Source organism: Carcharodon carcharias, chromosome 6 (genome assembly GCF_017639515.1).
Source record: "Carcharodon carcharias isolate sCarCar2 chromosome 6, sCarCar2.pri, whole genome shotgun sequence".
Lineage (NCBI taxonomy): Eukaryota > Metazoa > Chordata > Chondrichthyes > Lamniformes > Lamnidae > Carcharodon > Carcharodon carcharias.
Window position 1 is genome coordinate 16,918,094 of NC_054472.1, and position 15,256 is coordinate 16,933,349.

Consider the following 15,256-nt stretch of genomic DNA (forward strand, 5'->3'; position numbering starts at 1 on the left):
TGTGAAAGACTACCTTGTAATACTTGTAATTCTATTAGCTTGTGTTAGCAAACCAGAAATCACATCACAGCTTCTTGAAACCATCATTCATTCTCAGATGGCGTACTTCTAATGGGCTTCCAAAACCCCACACCACCAGACAAAAATGGTGTGGAGGAGGAAATCCGATTGTCGTTCTCCCATTTAAAATGGAGGACCTGACCTCAGCAGGGGCAGGTTGTGCGTTTTGCAGACTAAGCAATCCCAACCCATGAAAAGGCCAGAGGAAAATAACCCAGCTTCAGGAACATGGAGGAAAATAGGATTTCCTCAAAAAAAAAATTAAGGTAGGCCATTTGCGCACCAAAACATGCCACTGTACCCAGATGAGAATTCAGTCCAAAGTGTGTGAAATTTCATGTGCCTGCTATGTAACACATGATATTTCAACAAGTGAACATGGTAATATTGATAATCTAAGTATTTAATCAAATACAAAGCCACTTCAAATAATGCAACTTTATTAATAAAGAAAAGCAAGAATACACAATCTTAAAATTCCGCATGCATACAAACTGAAAAATCACTCCTTTTCATTAGCACGTGGCCAGAAAGTCTATGTACTGAATATTCATCATACATCAAAAAAAATGTAAGCACAAATTCCTCTCCCCGCAACTAAAAACGTCCTATTACAAGTCAGTATGAGACTACATTCACTACAGCGGAGCCCATTTAAGATCAACTTATGTTCCTCTGTACAGAAACTTTTCACTGCAGAGTAAAACATTAAATCTGTACAATAAAATTCCTCCAAAGATTTGACATTTTTAAACTGTTTCTCTTCGTTGGCACCAACCTATGGCATTTTGAAACTGCTATATAATACATAGTTAATGCTATGTAAAATAGAATCTTTTCCGTTAAAATAAAGGTTTCACACTGAATTTTTTATTATTAGAAACCTTGGGATATGGATTACTAAACTTGATGCAGATTAATCTTCTCTCTGCAATTTTTAGCTACTGATCTTAACAGGGCACCAGTGTACAATAAAAGCATGAGAGTTTCAAAAGAAAAAGAAAAATTTGGATCATTAACATATTTTGAAAATGCACAATATTTAGATATTTGTAGTAAATGATTAGTGTATGGAAGAACTGCTTAGATAGGTTGTATATGTACTGACAGATGTGGTGTATGAGGTGGCATCAAAACTTCCTCGTCTCGACCCGCTTCGTGAACCAGAACGCGAACCAGAACGGGAACCAGAACGGGAACTTGGTCCAGAGAAGCCGCCTGCATTATAGGGACTGTTAATTCCTTTTGTTGAAAATGACGCTGCTTCCAACAATCGCAGACCAGTTTTATCTTCAACCATAGAACGATCTATTGCCTCTTTATATGAAATCTTCAATTTTGTTTTGGGACAGGTTAGGCTTTTTGAATGGCTACTGGCGTCTTGCAGTTTCTCAGCTGCTTTGGCACTAATCAAGCCTTTTCTTATTCCTTCGTCAGCGGTGATTCGTCCGGAAACATTTGGCACAATCAGTCCACCTGTAGCTATCTGATATTCGAGGAAGCGTTGTCCAGCTTCATACGGTAGCCAATTTTCTTGCATTGCTTCTGCTGCAGAAAGCCTTTTTTTGTTCTTCACATCATCAAAACCAACATATGCTTTCTGTGCTGGCTTTAGTCTCCTTCCCATGTCTTCCTCAACAATAGCTTGACATACAGCATCTTGAATGGATAGTTTTTGACCAGTTCCAGGATTTATTATACCTCCTGTACAGGCCTGGGCTTCCAACAACCTCTGTCCAGTAATAGCATCAACAATATTACGACGTATGGCTTCAGAAATTGTTATTTTTTCCAATGTTTCAGTATCAAATATGGCTGCAATAGGAGTGGAATCATCAGAACAATCAAAAGATGTTATTTTTAAAGTTGGCAATGGACTTGGACAACTGTTTGTTAAACTATTTGTTTTACTCTCGTTACTTGTACTGACATTGATCTTATCAGTGAACATATCTGCAAACTGTGTGAGTGTCATGCTTCCAGAGCGGTAGTCATCAAAACTCTTTTTATCAATTAATCCTTTCTTTAATGACTCTTCAATGTCATATTGATTGCCAGTTTTTCTGTCAACAATAACTGTTTTTGTGGTCCCATCTGATCCTGTAATTGTTATTTCTTCCCACTCTGCCTCCTGTTCAGAAAGTTCTAGAAAAGTCTCATAATCTATTAAGTCTTTGTGGTAGGCCTCACGTACTGTCATTTCTTGATCTGTATCAGGATCTACAATAACAACTCTACGCTTTCTCACTGCAGATGATCTGGTGGTTTTGGATTCCTTTTTCTTTTCTGTCAGCGGCAACAAACAAAGGCCTGTGGCTTTATCAATAATGCACCGTTCCATTAATTGAAGATAGGTCAGATTTTCTTCTGTATTGGGATCAAAGAAGCCTTTGGTATCATCATTTGGATCCATCAGAATTTCATTCAGTTCTTCATCAAAGTAATTACGTTTGTAAGCAATGTCAACTGGCAAACGATGGCTATACTTTGGATCAATAATTCCACCAGTTGCAATTTGGGCTTCCAACAAGCGAATGCCATGTGTGTGTTCAATCAGGCCTTTTCTCATTGCCTGAAACAATGAGATAATATTACCAGTTTCAGGATCTTTGTAACCTGTAACAGCCTTTTCTGCTGAAAGAAGTTTCTTTAAGAATTCTTGACCTATAATTCCTTTCGTAGCAGCAGCCTCAACTGTCAGCTTTTGGTTATTGACGGGATCAATTATATGTCCTGTGGCTGCCTGAGCTTCCAGAAGTTCAAGAGCTGTGCCCTGTCTCAGCAAGCCTTTCTTCATGGCAAGGTAGATTGGAAGCTTCTCCTTTGTGGCTTCAACATACACTCCTGAAATACTACTGTTGCCTTGCAAGTAGCCTCTGTACTGGTCACAGATTTGCTCTTGTGTTAGGCTTCCAGATTGAAGAGCTTCAGCTGTCTTTTTATCTATAATCTCGGCCTGCACAAGATTGTTTAGTGACACATCAGCTCTAATCCCTGGTAATGTTATTTCATTCTTTTGCACTGGCAAAAGAAGCAAGTCTGTTCCAGGATCTGTTCGACAGGCTAATTTCAGCTGTTGATAGGAAACTTTTGTATTTGTATTTGGATCAACAAAAATTTTTGAATCATCAAAAGAAGAGGTAAGTGTCTGATACATTTCTGCATCAATCAGCCCACGTTTATATGCAAGCTCTTTTGGTAGAAATACACTGTTCATTGAATCAATTATTCCGCCTGCTGCAATCTGCGCCGCAAACAAGCGGAGACCTGTCTCTCTGTCAACAATATCTTTTTTCATTGCTTCATACAGGGAGATAACTTTTCCTGTAAACGGGTCTTTAAATCCAGTTGCAGCCTTCTCTGCTGCCAGAAGTTTGTCTCGGTCTTTATAGTCGACAAGGCCCCCTGCAACAGCTTCATCTACTGTCATCTTTTTATTTTTGTTTGGATCGGTGATGTACCCAGTAGCTGCCTGTGCTTCTAAAAGTGACAAGGCCACATCAGGTGTAAGAATATTCCTTTTTGTTGCTTCTGACATTGAGAGTTTTTCTCCATTTTTCTGTGAGTAGACTCCAGCTATGTTTTCCAGCCCATGAAGACTCAATTTAATTTCACCCGAAACATCCATTACTGTTTTTTGTCCTCTTAGTAGCTGGTCTAAAGTTACTTTATCAATAAGCTGACAATCATACAACTGGTTTGCTGTGACTTTTTTACGGACTCCATCAAATAAAAGTTTTGAAGAATCTACCGTAACAATACAATCTGTCTGAATCTGCTTATTGAGTGTTGGTGGTTCCTGACTGAGTTTTTCAATTTCTAATTGTGTTTTAATACGCAGTGCTTCCAGTTCAGATCTCTTTGCTCTTTCACTTTCTTCAAGTTTCAGTCTATACCTTTCTTCAGTCATTCTCAGTTCTGTCTGCAGTCTGTCAATTTCAGCTTTCAAACGTTCAAACTCACTATTTGTCTTTCCTTTTTCTAGTTGTCGTATTTCTGCTTGATTCTTCCAGTAACTTAGATCAGATTTGACCGCATCATTTTCATCCTGAAGTCGCAGCTTCAAGCGGGATTCAGCTTCCAGCAGTGCCTTTATTCGACTTAGTTCATCTTCATAACGTTGAAGTCTTGATTTATCTTGCTCCAAGAGTTTGATCTTCAGCAGGAGAGATTCCTTTTCTTGCAACATGTCTTTATGAGCCGAATGTGTCTGTTGAATCATGTTAGTTGCCTAAATGTCAAGGTAGAAGATAAGTATTATTTTTCAAGGTAGAAGATAAATATTATTTTTTCGCATTTCAGAAGAGATGTCAACAAAATAAAGTTTTTTGAAATGAGTATGCTGAAAAAGAGACATGCTGTCAAAGCTTGTCTTGCATTCATCAAGACAGTTTGTAGGAATACTAATAGTAAAGGAAGCTTTACTTACACTGCAGGAGAAGAGAGTGCTGATTGGTTGGCATGAACTCTGATTTGAAGAGGCATTGCCATGGAGAATGCACCAAGGAACAGCTAACTACCAGGATTTTGTTCATATTCAAGCAAGTTGACTCCCAATTAGTCAAGGCATTACCATGGGGAATGAACCAAGGAATGGCTGCCCCCCAAGCTTCTATTTAGTTGAAAAAGATGCAATGCATGGACATGTTTCTTCTGTCTGCAAAGGACAGGGTTCCTGTGTGTGACACTTCAAGCCCAACTGAATCTTAAATTGGTTTTGAGTGTAATTCTTAGCACAATCAGGACTGTTTAGCAACTGTTGTCCAGTTGCAGAATCACATCTAATGTTGGACACTATGTTTTGAGTTTTGCAAGCACGGGCTGGTTGGGTACGGTCTGTACTTTGCCTGTTGCAAACAGCCAAGGGGACGTGCTGTTTGATATGATCTGCCAGTTGTTGGGACATACGGCCTACATACCTGGCAACACACCAGCAACGCATCTACCAGAGTCCACTTGCCAACCAACCAATCAGCACTCTTTTCATGTAGGATATATTATCCTTCCTTTTACTACTGGAATTCTGGCAAACTGTCCTGATGAGTGCAAGACGAAAATGTTCGACAGCATGTCACTTTTTTCAGCGATATTTAAGTTCTGTACTTCCAAACAACTTTTTAAAATGGTTATTTTAAATCAGACTATTTTATATATTTTCTAAATATCATAATCTGTTATCAAAATTATTCTTCCAATTAATTTCTTAATTTCAAGCTGTTATTAGTTTAAGCAGAGGGTGATGATCGAGGGGTGTTTTTGTGACTGGATGCCTGTGTCCAGTGGGGTTCCACAGGGATCGGTGTTGGATCCCTAGCTGTTTGTGGTATATATAAATGATTTAGTCTTGAATGTGGGAGGGTTGATCAGTAAGTTCATGGATGAATAAATAGTGGTGGTAAATAGTGAGGAAGATAGCCTTAGATTATAGGAGGATATAGATGGGCTGGTCAGGTGGACTGATCAGTGGAATTTAATCCAGATAAGTGTGAGTTGATGCACTTCGGCAGGACAGGACAAACAAGGCACAGGAATACATGATGAATGGTAGGACCCTGGGAAGTACTGAGGATCAGTGGGACCTTGGTGTACCTGTCCACTGGTCCCTTAAGGAAGCGGGACCGGTGGATAAGTTGGTTAAGAAGGCATATGGGATACTTGCCTTTATGAGCTGAGGCATAGAATATAAGAGCAGGGAGCTTATGCTGGAACTGTATAAAACACTGGTTAGGCCACAGTTAGAGTATTGTGCGCAGTTCTGGAATCCGCATTATAGGAAGGATGTAATTGCACTAGAGAGTGCAAATGAGATTTACCAGGATGTTGCCTGGGCTGGAGAGTTTTAGTTATGAGGAGAGATTGGATAGACTGTGGTTATTTTCCCTGAAGCAGAGGAGATCGAGGGGGGACATGATTGATATGTATAAAATTACGAGGGGCATAGATAGGGTAGACAGGAAGGAACTTTTCCCCTTGGCGGAGGGATCAATATCCAGGGGGCATAGATTTAAGGTAAGGGGCAGGAGGCTTAGAGGGGATGTGAGGAAGAATTTTTTCACACAGAGAGTGGTGGGAATCTGGAACTCACTGCCTGAAAGGGTGGTAGAGGCAGAAACCCTCATAACATTAAAGAAGTATTTGGAAGCGCACTTGCGATGCCATGGCATAAAGGCTATGGGCCTAATACTGGAAAATGCGATTAGAATAGTTAAGTACTTGTTTGACTGGCACAGACTCAATGGGCCAAAGGGCCTTTTCTGTGCTGTAGACCTCTGATTCTATATCACATACTTTCTTAATTTCAAGTTTGTGCTAAAGAGATGAATCTTTCAAATGAGGAGTTGTTATTCCATGTTATGAATCTCAAAAATATTCCTCCCGTTGATTAGTTATCCATTTATATATCACTATATAAAAATTATGAAGTAGATTTATCAAAAGTTTTTAATGTGTAGTAACATATTACATCTTCATCAGAAGAATTGCCCCCCACCTACCACCACTGTTGTTTGACTGCAACTGGGCAGTCGAGTGTTAGATGGCAGAGATCTTAGTGCTCAAATTCTTCCTCCCTCCAAGATAGGCAATCAAGTTCTGGTAATACTCCAAGGTTATGCTGTTAAGGAAACTTGCCTACTTAATGATAAATTGTAAGTGACACACTGGTGATTTCCTGGTGTATGCTGGCAGTGGGCATGCATATGGAAAACCTGGTCTAATTAATTATTATTTGTTTGCCTAAGAAAGAATTGACAATACTCAACTAAAGCAGCATTGACCTTCTGGCAAAAAATCTAACTAGGTAATATTCAAAAGGAGATTAAGTTGATAAGCATAAATTTTCTGAAAAACTATGGAAAGATATATAATTATCTGCCTGGTAGATCTGTGGATAGAAAAGCAACATATACATACCACTTAAGCCCAGGATACTGATGATGAGAATAACACATGGGATATCCCTTTAGGATGTTTTGAGCATCAGTGACATGTTTCTGCCTCTGATCATCTGCTGCTAATGAATCTTTCATCAATCTCTTTCATTATCTCTAGATTTGACTACTCTAATGCAGTCCTCGCTGGCCTTCCATGTTCTACACTCTGTAAACTTGGTCATCCAAAAACTCTACCTGTGTCCTAACTTGCACAAAGTTCATCTATTCCCTCTGTGCTCACTGACTTACATTGATTCCTGGCTCCCAGTCAAGCAGTGCCTTGATTTTAAAATTTTTATCCTTTCTTCAAACCCCTCTATCACCTTACCCCTTCCTATCTCCAAAAAACTGCTACAGCCCTACAACCCCCCAAGCTATCAGCACTCATTTAATTCTGGCCTCTTGCGTATCCCTGACTTTAATTGTTTTACCATTGGTGGCCAAGGCAACAACTGCCTGTGCCTAAGCTCTAGAATTCCATCCCTAAACCTCTGCCTCTAGGACTCTGTTTCCTCCTTTTAGGAAAATTCTTAAAACATACCTCTTTGACCAAATTTGGTCATCTGCCTTAATATCTTATATTGGCTCATGAATCATAATACTGCTTTGAAGTGCCTTGGGATGTTTTATTCTGTTAAGGTACCAGGTAAATACAAATTGTTGTTGCTCTGTGAAGCATCAAGAAACAAGTAGAATTGTTTGTCTTCTTTTGGCAGGTCTGAAAATAATCTTAGAACCAGAGTATTCCCACAGAATTTGGGAAGTAACATTCATTCAGTTAGGTAGTTCAAAAGTTGAAGGAATCCTGATGAGCCAGTTGTCTCAATATGATCAGATGATGTCATGAAGATATTAGTGTATGTGTTATTGGAAAGTATTTTAAATTGGGCTTGTAGTAGGGTCTGTGTCTGAGAGTGTGTGTGTGCCTTAATTGGATTAAAGCCAGCTAGTCTGGGTGCTTTGATGTATAATAGCTTTGAGTTGTTAACCAGTCAGATAAAGGGTACATTTGCACTTTGTTGAATAAATCATTCAAAGACTGGGGGGTGAAATCTTGCACCTAGCTAGGAGACACCAAGCAATATGTTTATATTACTAATAAAATTGGTGCTATGAAACAGGTTTTACTGTTAGAAGTGGTGGAGTTCAAAGGGCCTGGTGATACAATGAGAATTTGCATTCAAAGGGAAGGCTAGGTATATGCAGAAAAGAGTTTTGTGTATGTCAGTCAGAGGAATGTAAGATATAAGCTGCCTGTAAACCTACAACGATGCAAAGGAACCAAACTGATTTTGAATTTGTAAGATAAAATGTGCTTTGCCTGGTGTCTGTTTAAGTCTATGGGTTATTGTTGCCTTGGGGAAGATTTACCTGAGAGTGATTAATTTGGGGATTTGTTTGATAGTTATTTTATGGCAGTAATTTGTAGACGTGTGTATGTGTTTAATTTCTTGTTAAATTAATAAATATTTAATTTATATAAAAAACCTTGAGATTTGGTGGGTTTCATTTCTGAATTCAGAGCTACATCTCAAACATACCAATTGAAAATATAGGTTATGACAGTTGTTGAAAGTTCCCCTCTGGGATTTTAAATAACTCAGCCTTTACCAGCTGTTGTGTCATAATAATGTGCAGAGGCTATGGCCTTTAGTCATGATATATAATATTTGTATGGTAAATAAAAATGCTAAGGGTCAGAGTTGAAACAATGATACAGCATTCGGAATTTCTAGCTGTGAAAATCTGCTCAAGTAAACCTGAAGGTTAAAAATGTCAGACAATTCTCAAATTCTGTAGCTAGGCAGAACTGAAACAGGTTTAGACTAACCACAAGAACAGAGAGAAGTCCTTGTAACATGTCTAGATAATATGTACAAAATGATAAAGGTGATTACATTGGTCTTTTGTAATCATTATGAGCTTCTGCTATTGTTCTTTAGGCCATTTTGCATGGAAAATGTTTTTTTGTATTTTACAACAGTGATCACACTTCAAAAAAACTTAATTGGATGTAAAGTACTTTGGGATGTCCTGAGCTTGTGAAAGACACTATATAAATGCGAGTTCTTTCTTTTTTGACATGAGCATACAATGAGTAGATATACTGAGCTAATGGTTAACAAAAAGCCCAATAGTCACGTCACCCCTTAAATTGGCTGATAAGAATCAGAGATTATAAACATAACCACTTTTTGAAAGTGCTAGGCTGACATAATTTAATGTTAAAGATTTCAAAGGGAATGTATTATAATAGGATTTTGAATTTCAGCCCCAGAAGATGGAGCTCAGGACTCTAACTCAAATATCATTGCACCCCCAAGCAATATAGCTCATTCTAGTATTACTTTTAATAATTTTTGATCTTATGAACATGTAATCTTTGGTGTCCTCATTCAAACTCAATAATTAGAGTCTTGCTAGTTAATTGTGGCATCTCAGTTGGGATGTGAGACTTGTGAATCATTATGAGTATACTGCAAGGGTAGCGACTTGAAAAATTGGTATTTTGAGACTTCTATCAATGACAATAATATGTATGGATTACAGGGAATTAGCCAAAACTGAAAAATCTAACATCTATAAATATATTGAACAATTTATCCTGAAGCATAAAGGAACTTATTTTACAGAGGACACTGACTGACACAAGGACACCTTTGAAAAGGTCATGGTCTTTTTTAAAATTTCTCATCAAAGAAGTCATAAAGGGGAAAAATGTCAATGCATGACCTGTAAAAGCCCTTATGAAACAATTAGAACATGTAATAATTTAAAGAACAAACAATACTTTGCAGAGGCTGGTAAAATAAAGTGTCAGGAAGGATGAGAAAAAAAACAGTAGAAGTCCTTAACGTTTCTCTATCTGATCAATTACATGAGACAGAACAAAGGGTTTTAGTGGCAGAAAAAGAACAATTTAAAGAATGTATATATCAACCATATGATGTGTAAAGAAAAAAAAGACTTCAATTTATTACAGCACCTTTCATAACTCAAGGCGGCTCAAATCACTTTACAAGCATTAAAGTGCTTTTGGAATCTGATCACTGCTGTAACATTGGAAAAACTGCAGCCAATTTGTACAAAGCAAAATCCCACAATGAGATAATGACCCGGATAATCAGTTTTTAAAATAAATTGTCAGTTTAAGGGTATCGACTGGTCATAGCACTAGGAAGCACTCCCCTGCTTGCTGAAACCACAGATAAAAAGGTGTAAAGGTTCTTTTTTTTTTTCATTTTCTCTGCAATTTTGCACCAAAGAGTACAAGTTCGAGAAACTTCTGAATAATTCTATCCCATGATGACAGCAAAATAAATGTAATTTTACAGTGCTACACAGATTTTATTTTATTCATGTGGACTTCACTGGCAAGGTCTATTGTAAACTGCACTTGAGGTGGTGGTAAGCCAATTTTTTGAACCGCTGCTGTTCATGTGGTGAAGATACTCCCACAGCGCTGTTAGAGTGTTCTAGAATTTTGGCCTAGCATTGATGAAAGAACAGCAATATATTTCCAAATCAAGATGGAGTGTGACTGGAAGGGATTTTGCATGTGCTTGCCCTCCCCCCCCAACCAACCCTTGTTCTTTTAGGTAGTGAAGGTCACAGACCTGGAAACTTTTGTGATTGAAAAAAAATCACAGGATTAACATCACGTTGTGACACATGCTCAAAGCATCTCAAGATGCCACTTAAGAAATGGAAATTAATTTTTTTTTACTTCCAGAAATATAGACTTATGAATTGGATATCAGCTAGAATTTTGATGGATGTCCCCAATCTCATTGTAACTTTGGTAGAGGATCAATTGAAACCTGATAAAATGGCATAAAGCAGTTGCTATGCCATTTCTCTAGGGTTTTTGATGATCTTCTGCCTGTTATGACAAATGTTCTGATAAACCCATGGAAATCACCATTGATTGGTTTTTATTTGTGAGGCTGAACAGCTCACACATCTTTGTGAAGTAATCAATTTAAAACAAAGTGCCTGTTACTATGGTGAAGTTTATTCTTGACTGTTTTAATTCAATTTTTAAATCTAGGGGAAAAAAGTTAACCACATTGCATTTTCCTTGATCCTGTAAACATGGAGAAAAGCGGCAGTAACTTCTGCAGGGATTCCCTCATTGTGTGCTGTAATTTAACTAAAACCCACAGAAATGAAATAAACAGCCATTTTACCAATCTACCACTACTGTTATGTCGGGAGATTGGGGAATTCCCCCAGAAATTCTGCCTCAACTTATTTCCACAACTAAGGGTACCCAACTAAGAATACTTCAAATAGTAAAATAATAAATGAGATTAGCACTCACTTTGTTTTTTTTTTTATACAGTAAAAATTGTTAAAAGACATACAAAATACTTCATGTGATAAAACAGTAAAACTTGCATGTACCTCTAGAGCCTGCTTTTGGAATGTTTCAACTTCCAGTCTCAACTTTTCCCTCTCATTCTTTAACTCATTAATTAGCCCTTGAAGGTCAGTGGTTCTTTTGTTGGTTAGTTCAAGTTGGAACCTCAGGTCAGAGATAGTTTTTGATTTATCATCCTCAGCTTCACTTTGGATTTTCTGAACATCATCAAAATTTGACTTCAGATTTCTTAACTCTTCTTCCAGCTTCAGTCGTTCTTTTGTGAGATTTTCCACAGTTGAACACAGTCTATCTATTTCGCTTAATCTTTCATTCAAAGCCTTGGTTTTTTCTTCAATAGTTTTCTGGAAATGTTCATTTTTCTGACAAGCCTGTCTTGTATTTTCCTGTTCTTCACTCAGCTGGTGACGTAACCTTTCTACATCAGCATACAGTCTGTTCAATTCTCCTGTGCTGATATTCTTCTCTTTCAGCTGTTGATCAAAAGCTTTCTGCTGTTGGCAGAGATTATCTTCAACTTTTTTCTTCATGCTTGAGATATGCTCAATCTGTTGTGTGAGCTGAGTAATTGTGAGTTTATGCTCCTTGCATTTTTTTCCAATGTGTTCAACCTCTTCTTCAGCCCTTTTTCTCTTTGAAGATTCTTCAAATACATTCCTCCTTAGTTGTACTAGTTCCTCATCTGTCTTATACCTATCATTATTTGCTTCCCTTATACTGTTCTGGAGATGTGCAATTTCTTGTTCCAGTCTGGATTTTTCTCTGGATAATTTCTCATGTTCTATCTTTATGACTGTAATCTCATGCTCTGTAGTTTTAATTTTGGTAAGTTTTTCTGTGTCCTTCTTCTGAGCATCAATTTGCAATTGTTTTAATTTATCATTTTCATTGATTAAATGTTTCCGTTTGTTGACTTCTTCCTCTAATAAAATTCTTAGTTTTTCAATCTCCTTTCCTTTGTCTTGTATAGCCTTGGATGTATCCTGCTGAAGTGATTTAAGCCTCAGTGTTTCCTCTGTTTTAAGTTTCGTGAGTGTTTGAATTTCAATTTCAAGTTCCTGTCTCCTTCTGGATTCCTCAACACAAGCTGATTTCTGCTGCAATGAATCACTTTCTGCCCTTTTTCTATTGAATTCCGTTTCTCTGATAGAACTTCTTAATCGTTCTATTTCTTGCATGAGATCCTGTTTATCTTTCAAAGTTTTCTCCAACTGAATTTTCAAAGTTGCAATATCATCTTCCTTTTTTACAGTTAGCTTTTCAATTGTGGTTTCTCTTACGTGGACCTCTTTTTCAATCTGTGACTTCAACATCCTGTTTTCCTGCTCAAACTTGTCCCTAAGCTTATCTAGTTCACTTTCAAACTGTCTCCTTTTTAAAGATTCTTCCTGCAATGCCTTATTAAGCCTTTCTACCTCTCTCTCTTTGTCTTTGATTGATTTCTCAATCTCCAATTTTAGCCACACTGTCTCTTCCAGTTCCTTCTGCTTCACTCGGAAGGCACTGTCATGTTCATCCTTTTGCTGATCATAACGGTTCTCAGCTGCTTTTCTCTTTCTTCTTTCCTCATCAATTTCAAATGTCAGTTTTGTAATCTTCTCATGAATTTCTTTTATTTGGAGAAGGTATGCATCCTCCCTCTGCTTTATGGTATCACGGTCCAATTCAGCATTTCTCTTCTGCTCCTCTAGGATCATAATCCTTTTCCTGAAGTCTGTATACTCAGTTTGAACCTGGCTCAAATGTTGATCAAGAAACTTCTTCTGCTGAATACTATCAGCGTTCTCATCGTGGGCATGTTTAAGTGCCTCTTCCAAAAGTTCTATTTTTGTGTTTTTTATCTGTATAATTAAAATTAGATGGAAGTGGCCTGTGATATTTTGCTTTGCATCCTACATTCTTAATACAAACATAAAACCTACAATCTAAAAGTTGTTTACATTTGTAACCGTAGTTATATTTTTAAAGAACAATAAAGGTGGTCCAATTGGTAAATATACACAGCTTTAAAAATACATCGGACTATATTACAAAAGAAAATATCTTTTACTTCCGACTTGAAAACAGCCAGCTGCCATTGTCCTATTTTCAGGAAGAGCTACAACATGAATATTAACTTTCCTGGAGGAACAAAAGAAAAATAAGTTCACCTTTACTTCTTCCATGTTCTTCAGCATCTCACTTAGATACTTGTAGTAATCACCAGATCTCGTAAGAAGTTCTATGTAACGAGATTGCAGATCTGCAGACTAAATGAAAACAAGAGATTATTATAACAATCTGGGAGTTTTCTTGATTATTTCTGAACTCATATTACCATGTTTATTGAATTCAAAACTTGCTGAAATAGTATCTCAAATCATGACCCCTGGATGAATAGTTACTATTATAACCACTATTACTATATTCAGTGACCTACAGCAACTGCTGCAGAGTTATTAAGTGCCAGAAGTTCAATGACAGAATGTTTGATCATTCTCTGCATCTGATATCACCCTCATTAAAGAATGCTTTCTGGCACCTAGATTTGCCTTCCATCGCATTAAATACAATGACTTCACACTTGTTTTCTTGTTAAAGCAGAAAATGACTGACAACAGTGACATCTTAGTCTCACAAGGCTCTTGCTGGAAAGCATCAGCTAGCCATCTCAGAATTTCCTGCCATTGAGGGTACACAAAGGAAGAGAGATTGGGACTGAAAGGCACCAAGAGGGGAAGCTTGGAGAAAAAAATAAAATGGTGGTAGGAAGGCAAATTAATTTGTTTTCCTTAAAATGTTTCTATCACTGCCAGAACATAAAGGATCATAGACCATTTAGTCCCTCAAGCCTATTCTGTCATTCAATGAGATCATGGCTGCTCAGCAACCTATGGGTAATAAAAATCTATTAATCTCAGATTTAAGATTTAGAATTGATCTAGTACCAATTGCTGTTTGTAGAAGAGTGTGTTCCAAACTTTTACCACATTTTGTATATAGAAGTGTTTCTTAATTTCACTCCTGAAAGATCTGGCTCTTTAGATTATGCCTCCTTGTCCTGTACACCAAAACAAGAGGAAATAGTTTCTCTTTATCCTCCCGATCTGTTCCATTTAATATCTTGAAAACTTCAAATAAATCACCCCAAACCTTATAAATTCATGAGAATATAACCCTAGTTTGCATCATCTCTCCTTGTAAATTAGCCCCTGCACTCACTCCAAGGCCTTTCCAAGGTGTGGTGCCCAGAACTGCTTCAGGTATGATCTAACCAGAGCTTACATCCAGAAAATATTTCTTTGTAATTTTATGCTCCCATCCACACCACTTATAATGCTGCCCATCTTTGTGACATCAGTAGATTTGGACATGTAGCTTTCTCCTTGAAGTCTTTAATAAATATGATGAATAATTGAGGCCCCAATGCAGGTCTTTGAGACACACTGTTGGTCATATCCTGCCAATTAGAAAATCTGCCCCTTATGCTCACTCTCTCTGCTACCACTCAATCAAGTTCCTAACCAGGTCAGTAATTTGCCTACAAATCTATTTACTTCAACCAACACTCTCTTATGAGGGACTTTATCAAATGCCTTCTGGAACACCAGATAAACAATAACCATAGACACTTCCCCATCCACTACTTTAGCCACCTCACCTCTTCAACTCAATTCAAATCAGGTTTGTTGGGCTTGACCGACTTTTTACAAATCCATGCTGGTCCTCTAATTAGCTGAAAATTTTCAAGGTATTTAGTCACCTTTATCCTTAATTATAGATTCCCGACAGCAGATGTTAGATCTACAATTCCCTGGCTGATCACTCACCTCTCAAATAGTAGAATGTCATGCACAATTTTGCAACCTAAAGGAACGGTTCTCGAACAAGAGAACTTTGA

The 15,256-nt window shown here is 37.6% G+C and overlaps 1 protein-coding gene across 2 annotated transcripts in view; it reads right to left on the minus strand.

Annotated features, from left to right (window-relative positions):
* Window positions 1-483: 483 nt before the first annotated feature.
* LOC121278964 (desmoplakin-like) overlaps window positions 484-15,256 on the minus strand; it is a 92,149-nt gene continuing 77,376 nt past the window's right edge. The window contains exons 22-24 of one of the 2 annotated variants that reach the window (XM_041189590.1): window positions 13,527-13,625; window positions 11,400-13,217; window positions 484-4,291 (exon numbers count right to left, since the gene is read on the minus strand). In XM_041189590.1, coding sequence (XP_041045524.1) covers window positions 1,124-4,291; window positions 11,400-13,217; window positions 13,527-13,625 — 5,085 coding nt within the window. In that variant the 3' untranslated portion in view covers window positions 484-1,123. The remainder of the gene's footprint in view (window positions 4,292-11,399; window positions 13,218-13,526; window positions 13,626-15,256) is intronic. The other variant, XM_041189591.1, reaches the window with a different exon arrangement.